The 20778-nt window shown below is 35.6% G+C and overlaps 1 protein-coding gene across 14 annotated transcripts in view; it reads right to left on the reverse strand.

Moving 5' to 3' along the window:
- Nucleotides 1–20778, reverse strand: part of ST7L (suppression of tumorigenicity 7 like) — an 87862-nt gene that overhangs the window by 30869 nt on the left and 36215 nt on the right. For 12 of the 14 annotated variants that reach the window (XM_077916110.1, XM_077916105.1, XM_077916109.1 and 9 more), the window contains 2 exons: nucleotides 20441–20543; nucleotides 666–816 (listed from right to left, as the gene is read on the reverse strand). In XM_077916110.1, coding sequence (XP_077772236.1) covers nucleotides 666–816; nucleotides 20441–20543 — 254 coding nt within the window. Of the gene's footprint in view, nucleotides 1–665; nucleotides 817–1215; nucleotides 1770–10553; nucleotides 11080–20440; nucleotides 20544–20778 lie in introns of those variants that run through there. The other 2 variants (XM_077916111.1, XM_077916112.1) reach the window with 2 other exon arrangements.

Below are 20778 nucleotides of genomic sequence, written 5' to 3' on the forward strand. Positions count from 1 at the left end.
ACTGAACTGTAAATTTTAAAACTGTTAAAACAGTTTTAAACAGGAGGGCCTGGCTGACTCAGTTGGCAGAGTGTGAGACTTGATCTCGGGTTCTGAGTTTGAGCCCCACAGTGGGTGTGGAAATTACTTAAAAATAAAATCTTTTAAAAGTAATAAAAAAATTTTTTAAATTAAATGGTTAAAAAAATTAAATGGTTAAAATAGTACCTTTTATGTTATGTGTATATTACCACAATAAAAAATATATTTTAAAAAAAAAGAACAAGAGTTGATATTAGTTGTGAGGAAAATAGTTTCATGATGTATATATCTGAAAAAAAACCAAAAGTCCAATTTAAAAAATATTAGAATAACTCAACCACATTAAAAAGCTTATAAATTAAGGGATGTAAGTTTCATTTCCTGTCCTTACAAACATGTCATTTAAATGAATACATGGCAAAATACTGTAATAGTTTCTCATTTTGCTTTTCCTAAATGTAGCATCAATAAGTACATGAAGTATTTCTCCTACCAATAAACCAAATAAACACCTCTGAGTTCACTTTGAAAAAAATCTGAACAACAATACTTCGGGACACTCAGACAATCTCATTTAGAAAGGCTGCCTGGGAATGCAATAACAGTCCAAGACATTAGTGGTACATTTGGAAAAGAATACTTACTGCCTTCCCATGTACACTGTAACAGGTTAAGAGCACCTTCTATTCTCTTCCAGTGCTGAAGATGGAAGAAAGCATAGGCGATTGCTTCACTATCCCCTCGTTTCAGAATGTGTTCTGGAGGTAAAATTAGACTTTTCATCTCTAGTAAATACTAGAAAGATAACACACACAAAGACACACCACAAGAAAATGAAAAATTATGTTAAGCTCAAACATTCACAAAAATGTAGATACGAATTTTATAAAATCAGTTTGATTTAAAAAAACAAACATTAAGCTAGTTGAGATGACAAAAGGGTCACACTGATAATGTGTATAAAATGCTTATATGCAAATTCCAAAGATCAGAATATTCCTAAAGGCAAAAATAAGGTGCTAAATAGTTTATGTATAACTCTGCTAAATACAAAATGGAAACTCAGCTGAGGAAATAATGTGAGAGTAAATATTATTTTTCCAAAAGAGAATTAAGTATAAAGATCTAAAATACAATTTTGGAACATTTGTGGTGACTTTCTTTTTCCTTATTCCCATTTTACAGGTGGAGGAACTCAATTGTGAATAAGTTCAATTAGACTAATATTTACTGAGTGCAAAGCACTATGCTTGTTAGGAAATGCCAGATTCTCTGGAGCTTCCTAACATAATGAGAAAGATTTCTTTTTTTTTTTTTTAAAGATTTTATTTTATTATTTGAGAGAGAATGCACAAGCAGGGGGTAGGAGCAGGAGAAGCAGGTTCTCTGCTGAACAGGGAGCCTGATGCAGGATCTCAGGACCCTGAGATCATGATCTGAGCAGAAAGAAGATGCTTACCTGACAGCCGCCCAAGTGCCCCGAGAAAGGCAGATTTCTTAAGTTACTAATTATAACAAGACTATGTTGAGTGCTTTATTAGAGGTATAAACAGTGTATATATAAGAATTTGGATAGGGTAGCCCCGGTGGCGCAGCAGTTTAGCACAGCCTGCAGCCCAGGGCATGATCCTGGAGTCCTGGGATCGAGTTCCGCGTCGGGTTCCCTGCATGGAACCTGCTTCTTCTTCTGCCTGTGTCTCTGCTTCTCTCTCTCTCTCTGTATCTCTCATGAGTAAATAAAATAAAATCTTTAAAAAAAAAATAATTTGGATAAAAGATATAAATTTTTAAACTTTTTTATAACAGCTTTATTGAGATATAATTCATACTTTACAATTTACCCATTTAAAGTATACAACCAAATAAATGTATATAACTCAATGGTTTTTATTTTTTTATTCTTATTTTTTTTAATGGTTTATACAACCATCACCACAGTCAATTTTAGAACATTTTCATCACTGCAAAAAGAATCTCCATCCTCGTTAGTCATTACCCTCTAATTCCCATTCCCCCTAAGCAACCACTAATGTACTTTGCATTTCTACAGATTTGCCTGTTCTGGTTATTTCATGCAAAAAGAATCACATAAATTTTTAAAAATCATATAATATATGGTCTGGTTATTTCATGCAAAAAGAATCACATAAATTTTTTAAAAAATCATATAATATATGGTCTATTATAACTGGTTTCTTTCACTCAGCATAGTGTGTGAAGGTATGTCCATATTATATCATATACGAGTACCTCATTCCTCTTTGTGGCTGAATAATATTTCATTATATGGATATACCACATTTGTTTATCCATTTATTATTGGATGAACAATTGATTGTTTTCACTTTTGGCTATTGTGAATAATGCTGCGATAAAGATTCATGTACTTTTAATGTGAACATATGTTTTCATCTCTCTTGGGTATAGATCCAGGAATAGAAGTGCTGGGTCATATGGTAACTATACATTTAGGAGGTATTACTTATGATATAGGAGCTGAAAATAAACCACTTGATGGAATCTGGGATTTGAATTGATCCATAAAGATGCATAAAATGTGGATGAACAGATTGGACAGTTGGGTGGGGACACAGAGGGCTGTTGTACGCCAACTTGAACAAGGCTAAGAAAGCATTGCACAATACACATTCAAGGAATTAGTGAGTGTGCCTGTTAAAGAAGTTATAGCCTAGGACACCTGGGTGGCTCAGTGGTTGAACATCTGCCTTTGTCTGCCTTTGGCTCAGGGCATGATCCTGGATCCAGGGATCGAGTCTCACATTGGGCTCCCTGCATGGAGCCTGCTTCTCCCTCTGCCTGTGTTTCTGCCTGTCTTTCTGTGTCTCTTATGAATAAATAAATGTAATATTTTTAAAAAAAAGAAGTTCTAGCCTATCAATTCTTATTCACATACGAAATTAAATAATATCTTAAATTCTTGAATACTTGCCTTAATATTATAATCCATAACAAAAGCAGTACAGTCAAATGTACTAATTACATAAAGAAAGATGCAGAATTCACCACTTGTACATCATCTTTACTATTAAAGTGGTAACTTAAAACTTTTCAGAAAATATTTAGTTAGCTAAATATTTCCTCCAAAGACTAAGACCAGAGTACATTTCCCCTACTTGACTGGTTTGAAACAACCTGTTTGGTTCTACATAATTTGATACCAAAGTATGTATCCTGAGGTCCAAACCACATTAACTTAAGCTATAAAATATAGAAAGAGAGACTCCTGAGAAGTGTTGTAAATGATATATTCTCACACTTCCAAATTCTGAGTTCCTCAGGTTGTGACACAAACTAAGGAAATAAATAACATACATTGGAGCTTAAATTTGTGAAACACTTTGTCAAACTGCTACAAGCAGGAAGAAACAAAAAAGTGTAGTGGTTTCAAAATTGAGCCTCTGGTTATTAATCAATATATATGTGTGTACTGTATGAATATATCTAAAATAATATTTTCTTTTTTTTATGAAATGTGTCTTTCCAACACTCACTGAGCTTAATGCCTATTTTTAATTGCTCTTACTCCTATGCCTCAATAAAGCTGGGGAGAAAAAAGAATAGTTACTCTTAATCTTGATGTCTCTGGCTCTCTCCTCAAAGTGTAAGAATGCAGTTTGCTCATCAATTTATTTTAGCAGATGTCACAAGCTATGAGATTATTTACTAATCCAGTTTGGGGACTTAACATTTCCCATTCAGTTTCTTAAAGGAATGCAGCAGAGGTTGTGTCCTGGTCAAGCAAAGCCCATTTGCTGCCTGGTTGGGTTCTCTCCCCTTAGTGCCTTGGGCCTATATTCAGGAGGGTAATATTCTTTCTAATCCTCTCTAATCCTTGCCCATTTTTTTAAAACACAGTAAAAGATCACTCGCACCAGGCAGCTGTGGGAAAATGGACTCAAATAGCTGACCTCTGACATGACTCCTTATGTTCTTAGCAAGTGCACTAAGAGCTTCTTCAGTAGGAAGCAAAAAATAAAAAATAAAAATAAAAAATAATTTTAAAAATGCAGCCATCACAATGGAATCTCCATCATGAATTATCTCATTTTTACAAGAAAATTGTTTTAATCCATAAACCAAGCTCTTTCTATTAAAATTCTGTTTCACTTTACAGGTAGAGGAGACAAAGTATCCCAAATTATCTTCAATGAGTTTTAGAACCCTGAAGCTTTAATCTAAACCTATCTTGGTAGTCACTTAGCAAACAATCAGCAAAATATATTCAGTTAACAGTTATTCAGCAAAACTTAGAGAAAATATCAGCTTACTAGGTCAAGAAAATACTCTTTTGAACATCAAGTATATATTTTCACTTTTTAATGATCTACGTGACAATTTATATACTAATCAAACAAATAGCATGCTTACTAGAAATTGATACTTCAGGCATTTATATTTTAAAATCTTTGCTATTTAATCATTAAAAAAATCTTCCTTATGTTATGTTATTTTTCATTATGTCTTACTTATAAGCAAATGTCCTTTTCAATTTGACCTTAAAACAAAGCAATTCTTATTTTTCAGTTTCTAATAAAACACTGAAATAAAGTTTCACCCTCAAAATACAAGGGAAAAATTTCAGTTTAAAGAAAGTATCTTTAAAATGGTTAATTATAGAATGGTTAATTTTTTTTTTTTAAGATTTTATTTATTTATTCATGAGAGACACAGAGAGAGAGAGAGGCAGAGACACAGGCAGAGGGAGAAGCAGACTCCACACAGGGAGCCTGATGTGGGACTCGATCCAGGGACTCCAGGATCATGCTCTGGGCCAAAGGCAGGCGCTAAACCACTGCGCCACCCAGGGATCCCTATAGGATGGTTTATAACTTATTTTATCTCCTTCACAAACTGCTACTCGTAATTTCTGCTACCCACCATGAGCTGTAAGTTACTACACAATAGAAACCACATCCTTCACGTTCTACTATAGCACCTGGCACACTACATCCTTCTCATTCTACTATAGCACCTGGCATTTAAACACTTACTGACCTGATCTGATATATATAGCTAAAATGTCTTCAAATTCTTATTTATTTATTTAAAGATTTTATTTATTTATTCATGAGAGACACAGAGAGGCAGAGACATAGGCAGAGGGAGAAGCAGGCTCCATGCAGGGAACCCGATGTTGGACCTAGGGATCACACCTTGAGCCGAAGGCAGATGCTTAACCGCTGGGCAACCCAGGCATCCCCTCAAATTCATATTTATATTTCAGTTTTTACTTAAAGATAGTTTTTTAACTCTCTGGGCAACTAAAAACAAAACAAACTTCTGCTACCTAGACTTTATGTTTCTGTGAGTAAGAATAAAAAAGGTTGGGATCCCTGGGTGGCGCAGCGGTTTAGCGCCTGCCTTTGGCCCAGGGCGCAATCCTGGAGACCCGGGATCGAATCCCATGTCAGGCTCCCGGTGCATGGAGCCTGCTTCTCCCTCTGCCTGTGTCTCTGCCTCTCTCTCTCTCTCTCTCTGTGTGACTATCATAAATAAATAAAAAATTAAAAAAAAAAGAATAAAAAAGGTTGAAAACTGAAGAGTGGCTGATTTTTTTTCTGCTTCTTAAAGTACACGCTTACTGTACAAAAAATTCAAACATTACAGAATTACAGAGTAGAAATACTATATTAAAAGATTAGAGAATAGGGGCACCTGGAGGGCTGAGTTGGTTGAGTGTCTGACTCTTGGTTTCAGCTCAGGTTATGATCTCAGGGTTGTGAGATTGAGCCACATGTTAGGTTCCATGCTCAGCCCCACCTGCTTGAGATTCTCTCTCCCTCTCCTCTGCCCCTCCCCCCACTCAGGCTCTCATGCTCTTCTCTCGGTCACTCTCTGAAATAAGTTAAAATAGGGATGCCTGTGTGGCTCAGCAGTTGAGCACTCAGAGCGTGATCCCAGGGTGCCAGGATTGAGTCTGAGGATCAAGTCCCCCATTGGGCTCCTCACCGGGAGCCTGTTTTTCCCTCTGCCTATGTCTCTGCCTCTTTCTGTGTCTTTCATGAATGAATGAATGAATGAATGAATGAATGAATGAATGAATTTTTTAAAGATTAATTCTAAAAAAACTCTTTAAAAAATTAGAGAATAAAAAAATAAAAAGGATAATCTAATTTATATTTGTCTGGATTTCTTTACACACAACATCCTTAAACATAGGATCAAACTTTTACATAACTCATTTTTTACTTCACAATATATCTTGTACATTTCTTCTTGTCTCTAAATAGATTTAACTCATTAGTTTTAATTGTTATATAGTGTTCCATTAAATGCTGAGTTATTTTATAAGAAATAACTTCATGCTGAAATTGTACTACCATTCATAAAAGGTAAAAAAAAAAATAACATTAAGCAAAACTCATCAAAATATTAAGTAAAATGGCTTCAAATTCCAAAACATGATGGGATCTAAAATTTTATTTAACTTAGGTCTTTATAGCAAATTAAGTCTAAAGTACAGACATGCCTATTTACTAAATGTTTATTGAATGCCTGTTATATACTAAGCAGAGTTTCAGATATAAAATGTTATGTTACACAAGAGTTCTGCTTTGGGAGAACTAAGGAAGAGATACATAAACAGACCAAAAAACAAGCAGAACCAAACCAAACCCAAGATATGATTAAGGCACTAAAGGAACAGAGAAGAGAGAGCCATTATTTCTGCTTGGGAAAAATGGTAAAGATACCTCTACAAATGAGGCAACAGATGAGCAGGATTCTTGCCATGAGTAGAGAAGAGATTAAGCATATATACAAAGCTAGGGAGACAGGATGAGATATGACCTATCTAGGGAATAATGAGATAAGGAGCAAAGCAAAAGTGGCAAGTAGTAAGGTTGGAGACAGATGCAGGGCCTAGACTATGAAGGTTTCTGTATATGCCATACTAAGAGGTTGGCCCTTATCTGATAGGTGATAGGGAACATGGAGAGAGATCTTTACGCAGAGTAGCTTTGCTGTTTTGAAGACAACTCTGGCAATGGCCAGTATGGAAATGGGATCATGGCAGGGAGACCATTGAGAAGTATGTTTTAATCATCTAAGCAAAAGATGGAAAGTATGAGATTACTTCTATAGTTTTATCTGTATGTTTAGAAATGCATAGAAAATGCCTGGTGGGCAGCCCGGGAGGCTCAGCAGTTTAGCGCCACCTTCAGCCCAGGGCCTGAGCCTGGGGACCCCGGATCAAGTCCCATGTCAGGCTCCCTGCATGGAGCCTGCTTCTCCCTCTGCCTCTCTGTATGTGTGTGTGTCTTTCATGAAAAATAAATAAAATCTTAAAAAAAAAAATGCCTGGCAATAATATAAACCAAACAGAAACAGTGGTTATGTGAGAGAAGTAGAATCGGGAGAGAAATGATTGCATTTTTTATTTTATAAACTTTTGAAGGGTCTGATTTCTTTTTTAAGAAGTATTCATCACTCAAAATAACAATGATAATTTTTAAAATAGCAGGTAGTGAGGGTATACACTGGTCAGTGACAGAGGGGATAGAGTAGATGGCTAGATCTGAAAGACATTTCAAAAGCTGTAATACGAGTTGGCAGTTTAGAAAGGGCAGAAGTAAAGATTAATGGTGAGAAGATGATAATGAAGCCATACATCAAAATACAGAAATAAGGAAGGACAAATTGGAGAAGAAATTTAAAAATAAGATTTTAAAAATTCAGCTTGAGGGGCACCTTAGTGGCTCAGTCAGTTAAGCATCGGCTCAGGTCATGATCTCAGGGTCTTGAGATCAAGCCCTGAGTCAAGCTTCATGCTCAACATGGAGTCTGCTTGTCCTTCTCCCTCTGTTCCTCCACTTGCTTGCTCTCTCTCAAATAATAAATAAAATATTTTTTAAAAATTCAGTTTGAGACACACTGAAGTAGCTGAGGTACCTATCAGATATCCAGGTAAAAACTTCCACAACTGGATAGAAATATGAGTCTATAGACAAGGAAGGGAGCCAGAGTTATAACATACAGGTTTGGAAATTATCAGCAGCCAAGGCCGGTACCTAGTATACGCTGCAGGACTTTCCATTATTACCTCCAAATCACCCTACTTTATATCTGGGACAAATCACAAATCACTGAAACAGTTTGTATCCAACTGGGGACAACACCCTCAAATGACTACTCAAGTCTCTTGTTTTCCCTAAAATTAAAGAAAACTAAAGCTATTTTAGAAGTTATAGTTTTAAAAAAAGACATAAATGATGTATGGTGTGAGGTCTTTTTTACTCTAAAATCATACCTATGCTTACACTCAAATTCACTTTAATTTTGAATTGCTTTGATCTTTATAATTTTTCTTTACTTTGTTTCTATTATCTTGTAAATCTTACAACAGCTTTTGACCAAAAGCAATATAATTCTGACCTGAAGTAATGATAATACTTTATAATCTTCCTCTTAAAAGCAAAGGTTTAAAAAAAATCTCTCTGAAGGCATCTGAAATTAAGGTACTTTGCTCTTGATCAGTCATGCACATCAAGAACCAATTTATCTCTGCAATTAGTTTTCTCAGTGCACATTCTATGAGATTGGACAGGCAGGCTGAATGCAAAGAGTCTACATGGATGTGTATCGGGGCCGGGGGGGCGGGGGGACTAAAGACTGTTCCCAGATAGAAAGTAAACAGAATTGCAATCTGAATAAATTGAAAGAAAACATAATACTCCCGGCAGTCTCAGGAGCAAAGAGAAAGTGATCTTATATTGAAAGGAAAAGGAAGGGAGACCAGAGAGTGCATTTGCCATAGGAAAACTCCTTTCCACATCATCTTACAGAACAGTACTTGAAGAGATAAGCATTTTATGTATCTACTCTTCCACCTAGGACAGCATAATACAACAGAAAGGCAGAGCCCGCAACTGTGCCCTAAGTTTGGGTCAGAGACTTCAAAACCACTTCCCATATCTCCCTTGATTCCTGCTACATCACTTGGTCTCAATCAAGCACGTGTTTCCCTCTTATCTTTCACATATGCTGCTATAATATATGTAATCTGGCCAATAAAATGTAAGCTTGCTGAGAGCTGTTACCTTCTATTAGCGGATGGGACTCAGAACATCATACACGCTTTAATTTCTGATCAACCAGAATGGGTTTTTCCTTTTTCTGTATCAATTTATTTTTAAAATTCCCCTTGCACTTAAGGAAAGCTCCAGACGTGGTCTGGTTTCTTGGCAACACAAACCAGCTTCTTTGTAAAATAGGAAATAATAATTTCTAAAAGCTACAGATAATATATTCTGAAGCATGTACTCAAGTTATTTGTTTTTTTTTTTTTTTTTTAAGATTTTATTTATTTATTCATGATAGTCACAGAGAGAGAGAGAGAGGGGCAGAGACACAGAGAGAGAAGCAGGCTCCATGCATCGGAAGCCCGATGTGGGATTCGATCCCGGGTCTCCAGGATCGCGCCCTGGGCCAAAGGCAGGCGCCAAACCGCTGCGCCACCCAGGGATCCCAAGTTATTTGTTTTTAAATGTTCTACTTTACTCTTCCCTCAAGAGCTTCTCCTGCCAGACACAAATAAATTGTCTTTGGGTATAATTAAAATTAGTTATTACCTGTCTCAAGAACTTCACCTTTACCTCATCTCAACAAAAGAATCCCCAAATCTGACACACACTAAGGCCATAAGCGCTAAAATAATATTCACAAGAAAAGAGTGCATATAGGACCAGCTTAAGCAGGAAGAGAAAATGGTAGCAGAAGTGTACTAAAGCAATAATCACCAAGATCAATACTCTTGCCTGACACACAGGCATTGTTTTAAGTGCTTCATATATATCATTGCATTTAGTCAGAAGGCATGATACTGTGACAATGCTTTCTATGCTGAGTCAGATTCTTTTTTACTGAGGTATAATTTAAAAACAGTAAAATACACAGACCTTATGACCGCAATTTGATGAGTTTTGACAAATGTAGACAAGGAACACCCAAGTGAAGACATAAAACACTTCCATCACCCCAGAAAGTTCTCCTTTCCAGTTAATACCCTACCTTGACCACCTAAGGCAACCACTGTTCTAATTTCTACCAGCACAGCTCACCTTTCAATGTCACAAGTGGAAACATTAATTTTGTACTCTTTTGTACAATACTATATTTTTTAGATTTACCCGTATTTTACTTTAACAGTTCTTTCTTTTTATTGCTGAACTCACTGAATAAATATGTCGCAATTTGTCCACTTATTTGTAATGCACATCTGGGTTTTTCCAGTTTGGGGCTATCGTGAATCAAGTTGCTATGAACGTTCACATCCCTTTTGGAAAAACTCAGTTCATTTCTCTTGGGTTTATAACTTGGAGTGGAATTGCTGGGTCACAGAGTGAGATACAAATTTAACCTTATAAGAAATTGTCAAATAGTTTTCTAAGGTAATTGTATAACATTTTATACTTTTAGCAGCAAAGTGTCAGAGTTCTAATTGTTATACAATCTTACCAACATGTTATCAGCCTTTTTAATTATAGCCACTGGGTAGGTGTGAAGCAATACCTTGCTGTGATTTTATACTGCATTTCTCTAATAATTAGTGGTGTTGAGCACATCTGTATGTGTTTATTGAACATTCCAGTATCTTCTTTTATGAAGTATCTGTTGAAGACTTCTGGTCATTTTTCACACTTTTTATATTTATATACTCAGGATAGGAGTCCTTTGCCACACAAATTAGTTGCAATTTTTTTTTCCTGTCTGTAGCTTGCCTTCTCATTTTTTAAATGTTGTCTTCAATGCACAGAATTTTAAATTTTTGAGAAGTCCAATTTATAATTTTTTCCTTTTATAGTTCAATGCCTTTTGTGTCCTCGGAAATCTTTACCTACTCCAAAATTTCAATGATATTCTTAGATGTTTTCTAGATGTTGTATAGCTTTAGCTTTTAGATTTAGGTCAATGATCTGTCTTAATGTTTATGTATACTAGGAGAAAAATTCATGTTTTCCCCCCTACTTAGACATCCAGATGTTCTACCACCATTTGTTGAAGAATGTTTCCTTTCCCCATTGAATTGCATTGGTACTCCTGTAAAAAAAAAAAAGTCAATGGACAGTATGCATGTGGATAGATTTCTGGACTTTCTATTCTGTGATTTTGTTTTTAAGATAATTATTTCAAGGGATCCCTGGGTGGCTAAGCAGTTTGGCACCTGCCTTCGGCCTGGGGCATGGTCCTGGGGTCCCAGGATTGAGTCCTGCATCGGGCTCCCTGCATGGATCCTGCTTCTCCCTTTGTCTGTGTCTCTGTCTCTCTGCCTCTCTCTCTGTGTCTCTCATGAATAAATAAATAAAATCTTTTAAAAAAAGATAATTATTTCAGGGGTGCCGGGGTGGCTCAGTCAGTTAAGCGTCCAACTCTTGGTTTTAGCTCAGGTTGTGATCTCACAGGTTGTGGGATCAAGCTCCACATTAGGCTCTGTGCTCAGTGGGGAGTCTCCTTGAGATTCTCTCTCTTCCTCTTCCTCTGCCCCTTCCCCCTTGCACTGAAGCTGTGCACTTTGCACTTTAGCTCCCTCTAAAATAAATAAATGTTTAAAAAAGGTAATTATTTCAAATTTAAATATAAAAATTATAAATTTAGAAGAATTTGGTGGTAGTATGCTTAGAAAACAAAGCTTCAATGAAATATTGCTGCAAGCTATTGCTAGATTCTAAATTAAAGCTGGACAATACTATTTTAACTGATACGTAAAGTGTCGTAAGTCAACAATCACATCTACATAGATCACTGACATTCATGGATATAATATTTACAATTTTAATCATCTATGGTATCTCTAAACATCCATAATTTATAAAGCCATCATTTTGCTAAGGCATAAATTTAAATCATGGGCTCTGAGGCTTGTGCATACATATAAGGAACTTATCTAATGATTAACCCTGACTTCAACATCCACATGTCAGCAAGGTTCATGACCTATCCTCATGTTTACATTTCCAGTGTGAAGTTATGTTATAGTGATATTTTCAACTATCAAGATTCAAAATGGTTTTGGACCACATTAATCAAGAATGTCAATAGCTTACCCTAAGAATAATGTTATTGAGTACCTTCTATAAAAAGACAAATTTAAAAGTGTTCAAAGGATTTGAATAAATATTTATCACAAAGGATTTGAATAAATATTTATCAAAAGAAGTTATACAAACAGCCAAAAAGCACCTTAAAAGATAGATGTTTGACATCATTAGTTATTGAGGAAATGCAAACCAAAACCACGAGACACAGTTCACACCTACTAGAATAACTATAATCAAAAGACAAACAATAACAATAGCATGGATGTTCAGAAGTTGAATGCTTCAAACATTGCTGGTGGGAATGTAAAATAGCACAGCCACTTTGGAAAATAGTTTGGAAGTCTCTCAAAAAGTTAAACATGGCATTACCATATGATCCAACAATTTTCCTAGGTTTATAGCCAAGAAGTGAAACCATGTGTTCACACAAAAATGTGCATCACTGCATCATTATTCATACTAGCCAAAGAGTGGGGCCAACCCAAATGGCCATCAACTGATGAATGAACAAAATGCAGTATATCCATATAATGAAATATCATTCAGCCACAAAAAGGAACAAAGTATTGATACTGCTACATTATGCTAAGTGAAAGAAACAAGTCAGACAAAAGGCCACACATTCTATGATTCCAAATCCAAAGAGAGAGAAAGTAGATTAGTGGATGCCATAGATTAGGGAGAAAAAAAGAATGGGGAGTGACTATTAATAGGTACAGGGTTTCATTCTGGGGCAATGAAGATGTTCTAGTATTAGTAGTGATGATTACTGTACAGCTTTGTGAATATACTAAAACCCACAGAATTGTGTACTTTAAAAGGGTGAATTTTATGGCATGTGAATGATCTCAATTTTAAAAAAAGACTACCTTCTATAAAACTCTTTGATGGTTGGATAATAAAGAACATGAGGGTGCTGTGGAATAGTCAGAAGGTACGAAACATTTTCTACTTAAAAAAGAATCTGACAACCTATTTTTATAGTAGCTGAAAGATGCACAATCTTTTTCTTGTTTGGTGGCTAAAAAAAATTTGAACCAAAGCCATAGCTACATAATGAAGAACAAGTCAAAATCCATGAAAACATGCTGTTCCTAATTTTTTGCTATTACTTTCATAGTTTATGTTGAAATTCATTCAGTAGATTAAAAAAATCTGTACAATCAATATTAATGAAATATCTAAAGCAAATTCATAGCCTGAAGAGATTTACATGATCTTTCTCTTTTTTTTTTTCCAAATTTTTTTTTAAAATTTTATTTATTTATGATAGTCCCAGAGAGAGAGAGAGAGAGAGGCAGAGACATAGGCAGAGGGAGAAGCAGGCTCCATGCACCGGGAGCCTGATGTGGGATTCGATCCCGGGTCTCCAGGATCGCGCCCTGGGCCAAAGGCAGGCGCCAAACCGCTGCGCCACCCAGGGATCCCACATGATCTTTCTCTATTGCACTTCTAATAGTTTCCAGCTTAGAAAATTGCACAGCTCTAGACCTGTAGCCATTTCTATTGTAGTTATGTGGAAAGTTGCCAAAAAATATTTCCTGCTAAAACAGCTTTGTCCTTTGTCATTTTACTGGTAAGAGTCATACAACATTTGATAAATTTGCATAATAAATTTATAAAAACAAAGATTAAATTTATGTATGTATAAATGTGTGTGAGTATGTAAAAGTCACTGTTCATCAGATTAATAAATAAGTTATTACAACCCACAGTTGAAGTTTGAGGAAGAAAACTGCTAAAGCCCTTTATGTTTGCTTGGTTCCAGCTGAAAGGCAGGGATAGAGAGCATAAAGGGGGGAGGAGGAGTAGGAATTTGAGTTAGTACATACTTCATCACTTGTAAGACCCCAGCAAAAACAGCCTTAAATAGCAAAGCTCTCCCAGTTCATATAACACCAATGTTATTTAGGTGGGATATTATCCAAGTTGTTGGAGCTTAAAATTTCTCCCAAAAACCTTAATAATGATCCTGTTTGAAAATACCCAGCCTAAATTGTGTATCCACAAACAATACTGTAAAGCTTATAGCACCATTCTACTTACCTAGATATTTTGATAGTTAACTATCAATTGGCTCTGACGTTGAGTAGGGGGGAAATACTTAAATTTCTACTTACAAATAAAAATGTTAAATACATACATGTTATATACTAGTTTTATATATATACTTCTACATTATTTCACTGAGATATTTATTTTCATCACAAAATTCATCATATTGTAAGTATACAGTTCAATTATTTTTACTAAATTTATATAGTTGTGCAACCATTAGCAAAAAAGTTCCCTCATGCCAGTCTGCAGTCAATCCATACTCCCACCCCAAGCTCCAGGGAACCACCGATCTGCTTTTTGTGCCTATAGTTTTCCCTGCACAAGAAATTTCCTATTAATGAAATCATATGTTGTTTTTTGTGTCTGGTTTCTTCCACTTAACATAAAGTATTTGAGGTCCATCTATGTTGCTACAAGTACTTATAGTTTGTTCCTTTTTAGTATTAGGCAGTGTTCCATTGTATGGAGATACCATATTTATTTGTTCACTCACCTGTTTGTGGACTGTTCCAAGTTTTCTGCTATTATGAATACTACTACTATAAACACTTGTTTATAAGTCTCTGTATGGATATACATTTTCATTGCTCTTGGGTAGAATATATAGGAATATAATTGATGGGTCATATGGCAAGCATATGTTTAACTGCAAAATTGTTTCCAAAGTAGCTATACCATTTTATATGCCTAGCAGTGATGCGGTTTCTCCACATTCTTGCAAACATTTGATTTTGTCAGTCTGTGTGAATATAGCCATTTGAGTGAGTATAAAGCAGTATTATATTATGCTTTTAATTTGTATTTCCCCAATGACTAATGATGCTATCTCTCATGTGCTTATTAGCTATTCACATAACTTCTTTGGTGAAGTGACTATTCAATTTTTTACTAATTAATTTTTAATTAAGTGGTTTGTCCTCTTATTGTTGAGTTGCAAGAGTTCTTTATAAGTTCTGGATAGCGAACTCTAACAGTCTATGACTCATAAATATTTTTCTCTAGTCTTTGGATTTTCATTTCTTTTCAAAGATTTTATTTATTTATTCATGAGAGACAGACACAGAGGTAGAGACATAGGCAGAGGGAGAAGCAGGCTCCCTGTGGGGAGCCTGATGTGGGACTCGATCCCAGAACCCTGGGATCATGACCTGAACCAAAGGCAGACACTACCCTCCATTTGCTTCGACGTGGATGGAACTGGAGGGTATTATGCTGAGTGAAGTAAGTCATTCAGAGAAGGACAATCATTATATGGTTTTACTCATACAAGGAATATAAGAAATAGTGAAAGGGATTATAAGGGAAAGGAGGGAAAATGAGTGGAAAAAATTAGAGAGGGTAACAGAACATGAGACTCCTAATTCTGGGTAACAAGCAAGGGGTGGGCAGGGGGATCAGGTGACTGGGTGACAGGCGCTGGGAGGGGCACTTGACAGGATGAGCACTGGGCGTTTACTATAGCTTTAAAAAGGTCTTGAGGGCAGCCCCGGTGGGGCGGCAGGTTAGCACCGCCTGCAGTCTGGGGTGTGATCCTGGAGACCGGGGATCGAGTCCCACATCAGGCTTCCTGCATGGAGCCTGCTTCTCCCTCCGCTTGTGTCTCTGCCTCTCTCTTCGCTCTCTCTGAATGAATGAATAAATAAATCTCTTTAAAAAAAAAAAAAGTCCTGAAATTGAGTAAAGTTGCATAACTTCTAAATTTGTTCTTCTTTCTCAAAATTGTTTTGTTTATTCTATGTTCTTTGCATTTTCTTATCAATTTTAGGATGAGCTTGTGAATTTCTACAAATAAGCTTGATAGGATTTTAATAGGAATTAGATTGGGGCAGCCCGGGTGGCTCAGCAGTTTAGTGCCACCTTCAGCGGGTGTGATCCTGGAGACCTGGGATAGAGTCCCACATCGGGCTCCCTGCATGGAGCCTGCTTCTCCCTCCGCCTGTGTCTCTGCCTCTCTGCCTGCCTCTCTCTCTCTCTCATGAATAAATAAATAAATAAATCTTTTTTTTTTTTAAAAAGAATTAGATTGAATCTACAGATCAGTTTGGGAAGAACTGTGGTCTTAATATCTTTTTAATGGAGTCTTCTAATCCATATACATGGTACCTATCTCCATTTATTTAGGTCTTCTTAACTTCTCATGTTGTGTTTAAAGTAAAAAAAAGTATCCCTAAAAACAGTGTAGAATATCTAGAGCAGATTCAATCTGGAGATTAATATATATTATCTATCCAACAATTTAATTCGGGCAATGTCTGGGATTTCTACTACCCTCCCTCTACCCAAGTACCTCCAGCAGTAGTTTTGAAGACCAATGCACAATGCACATAATCAGAATTGTTACTGCTGGGAATACATTTTGCATAAGAGCATTTTTGAAGCAGAAAACAAGTCCACAACTACAAGGCGCAGATAGTCATTTTGTTGAGTGGGAATTAAATAAAAATTTTAGACATCTCAATGACGTATTTAATTTGAATAGTTTGATTAATTACTGCTGCTTATCTTCTCACACGGGAACAGATTTCCAGCCCATCTTGGATAATGATAAAAATCACTTCTGAAATGTTTACTGGGTATCAGGCATTCTTCTAAGCACTTTAATGATAAAGTACTTTAATCTTAATAATTCTAAGGGATAAGGAATATTAGCCCTATTTTACACATAAGGTCACTCAAGTCCAAAGAAGTTGAGTAACTTGTCCAAGGTGATACGGCTAAGAAGTAGTGGAGCCAGAATTTAAACCTAGGCAGTTTAGTTGCAGAATTCATTTTCTCAACCACTTGGTAGCATAAGAGAGCAAAGTATTTCATATAGAATTTTCAGACCTCTGCTTCCAGTAATGGAAGACTGAGTAATTCTGATCAACTCTCTCAGACAACGAAATATTTTTTAAACACTAATCAAGTATATATTAAATTAACAAAGGGTAGGGAATTAACAGTCCATAAAAGGCAGAAATAAGAGAAGTAAGCGATACTTGAGGCTGCTTTTACCGTAGAGACATTTGCCAATTCTGGACAAGATGGCTAAGAGGCTGTTCAACCTTTTTACTAGTTTTATAAAGCTAAACAAACAAAAGTCAGGAGTTCATGGTGTGTCAAGAGCGAGAGCCCTGGTAAAATCCTCTGGATTGGAACCCAGAAAGGCTGAATCCTAGGAATAAGTGTGAACCAGAAATAAACCCAAACTTTCATGGACTGCAGCCCAGTTTCTAGTCATCTGGGTAGATCAGAAAATATCAATCCCTGAAACTGGATTAAGGGGATTCTGTCATGCTGGTTGCTTCTTCTAGGCATTTAAGAGCAAAGAAAATCCTCTCTGAAGATACTATTATATGAAGTTTCAAGTTCTTTCTACAATTTTTTCCAATAAAATAGTGGTACATAGTCAAAGAAAATCAGGCATAAGAGAAAACAAGACAAGTAGAAATAATGTAGCAGGAAAAAACACATTAGAGAAATAGACATAGAAATTCCAGATACGCGAATTATCAGACTTTAAGTTAACTACTTTAACCTATTTTCAAAGAGATAAAAGAGTATATTTTAAATTTTGGCAGGTAATTACAAACTATAAATAAAACAGGATATGTGAAAAATAAACAGAAATTCAAGAACTGAAAAATGTTTCAAAGGAGTGAAATCAGAGTATATGTTCTCTAGCCACAATTCAATTATGCCAGAAATCACTGATAAAAAGATAATCTTCACATGTTTGGAAATTAAGAAAGAGCTGAATGGGATAAATATATCTCTAAATCAAAATGGAAATCAAGATGGAAATTAGAAAATATGTTGAATTAAGTTAAACAAAAAACATTGCTATACAATGCAGTTAAAATTATACTTAGAGGTTTATGGACTTGAATAAATATATTAGAAAGAAGAAAGGCTAAAAATAATGTATTAATCTAAGTATGTATATAAAAAGATACAGGAAATAAAAAATAATAAAATAGAGCCAAAGAAAGTTGAAGAAAGGCCATAAAGAGCAGGAAAGAATGAACCAGGAAACAAATAGACCGGATTGAAAAAGCCAGAGCTTGGTTCTTTACAAACTAATAAAATTGATAGGTCCCTGCAGAAACTAGTTAATAAAAAAAAAAAAAAAGATAACTAGTATTAGGAACTAAACAGTGGATATTACAACTGATCCTGCAAACATTAATAGGGTAACAAAAAGGATTTTATGAAATCTTTATGCCAATAAATTTCAAAATTTTGATGAAATAAATTCCTAGAAAATACAACAAAACCAACACAAGAAGAAAAAATTTGAATAGTTATAGGATAGTTAAGGAAACTAAACTTGTTTTTTTTTTTTTGGAAACTAAACTTGTAATTAACCTATTAAACTCATCAGTGAGATGAAATTTGTAATGAAAATTCTCACAAAGAAAACTCCAGAATCAGGGACGTCTGGCTGGCTCAGTTGGTAGGTAGAGCATGTGACTCTTGATCTTAGGGTTGTAAGTTCGAGCCCACATTGGGTAAAGAGATTACTTTAAAAAAATAAAATCTTTAAAAAAAGAAAAGAAAGAGGGATGCCTGGGTGGCTCAACGGTTGTGCGTCTCCCTTCCACCCAGGGAGTCCTGGGATCGAGTCTCACATCTGGCTCCCCTCATGGAGCCTGCTTCTCTCTTTGCCTGTGTCTCTGCCTCTCTCTATGTGTCTTTCATGAATAAATAAAATCATAAATAAATCATAAATAAATAAATAAATAAATAACTCCAGATACAGATAGCTTTATCAGCAAATTCTACTTATCATTTAAGGCAGAAATAAGTCTAATTTTTTTATAAAGATTTTATTTATCCAGTCTCAGGACTGGATCCCGAGACTCCAGGATCACGCCCTCGGCTGAAGGTAAGCATTTAACCACTGAGCCACCAAGGCGTCCCAAATAAATCTAATTTTACACAAATTATTCCAGAGAATTTAAAAAGAGAGAAACCGCTCCTTATTTTATAAAGCCAACAATTAATAGTATAGACCAAAAATTAAGAACAAAAGAAAATGAACATAATTAACGTTAGAACACTGGTTATCTCTAGGCAGGAGGGAAAATGTAACTGGGAAAGGGCAGGCAGGTGGACTTTTGAAGACTGGCAATGTGGCTTCTTGAGCTCAGTGGTAGTTTCCATTCATATGCTTTATAATAAATTACTAAGACTCACATTTCTGCTTTTTACACTTCACTGTATATATAATTCATTATAAAATTTGTATTTAAATTTTTGGGGCCAGTGACAATAAGAGAATGGTATGAATATTTGTTGACTGTCATTCTTAGATTTCAGTAATTTTCTTGACTCTATCTATACTTTAATAGACTTACAACTTCCACTTTTTGGAGATTATCTTTTAGAGATTAATCTATTTAATGTTTATTTGCTTCCAAATTCCATTAACACACATTATACTGGAATCAATAGTGATAATTACATTTAGTAATAAAGGTACCTATTCTTGAATACTCTATACTTCTTAACATGGAGCATTACTTTCAAAACCCAAAATTTAATCTTGGGTGATAAGACACAATAATCTGCATGTCTGCAAGGTGTACAATATAAAGACAAATGAGAGGGTAGAGTTTCATCTGGGACTAAATAAACATTAACTAGGCAGTTTTTCTGGGAACTTCCACATCTGTCTCCTAACACTGATTATTTTAATCTATTTGTCTTCAGCCTTTGTCTATCTAGTCCTAGTTCAAAATCCATGCATCCGTCTAGATGTAAAAGACTTTTACAGTAACAGGAAATTTGATTTAATGCTCTGAAGAATAACTGATCTTTTATTACGACTACGTCATTTTATTTCTTCTCTGTAACTTCTCTGTCATTTTATTTTGACAGCAATTACAGAGCCTACAGTGAACTACTGCTCCTATTCAGAAGCTTGTTCCTAAGCTTCTGAATGTCTTTAAGATCCCTTCATGGTCAATAAGTATCAAAATATAACAGACTTGGGGCGCCTGAGTGGTGTAGTCAGTTGAGCACCCAACTCTGGTTTCAGCCCAGATCATGATCTCATGGTTGTGAGATCAAGCCCTGCCTCAGGCTCTGAGCTCAGCATGGAGTCTGTTTGGGGCTCTCTCTCCCTCTGCCACATCCCCAACATGCATGCCCTTGTGTGCTTTCTCTCTTTCTTAAATAAATAAATAAATACATATTTAAAATATATATATAACAGACTAAAACAATTCTGACTCGAATTATGGAGACCCAAACTTTGGTCTACATACTTTCAGGAATTTGATAAACTCAAATAAATGTATTTTTATCATAAAGTTTCTCACTTTTGGAACATGAGGATTAAACTCCACAGCTCTATGAATTGCTTCCACAGCATTAATTTCTGCTGTGCTTAATCCTCTTCTGGAGGCTGTTTCGGGGGAGAATCTGTAAGAAAACCACAAAATCAAGAAATGAATTTTAAAAATCCATGGATTTTGATCATAATCTAACTTCCTGAATCAAGGATTTCTGGTGACAGCCAAAGACAAAGCCAAATAACTAGTAAACATAAAGGTAAAGCCTTAGGTTCAACATATAAAGAAAAGCAATATAAGAAATGGAAATCCTCAAATTTAGGTAATGAAAACCTTCAGAAGTCCACTGGCACTCTCTGGGAAAG

This window comes from Canis aureus, chromosome 12, assembly GCF_053574225.1.
Source record: "Canis aureus isolate CA01 chromosome 12, VMU_Caureus_v.1.0, whole genome shotgun sequence".
Classification (NCBI taxonomy): domain Eukaryota; kingdom Metazoa; phylum Chordata; class Mammalia; order Carnivora; family Canidae; genus Canis; species Canis aureus.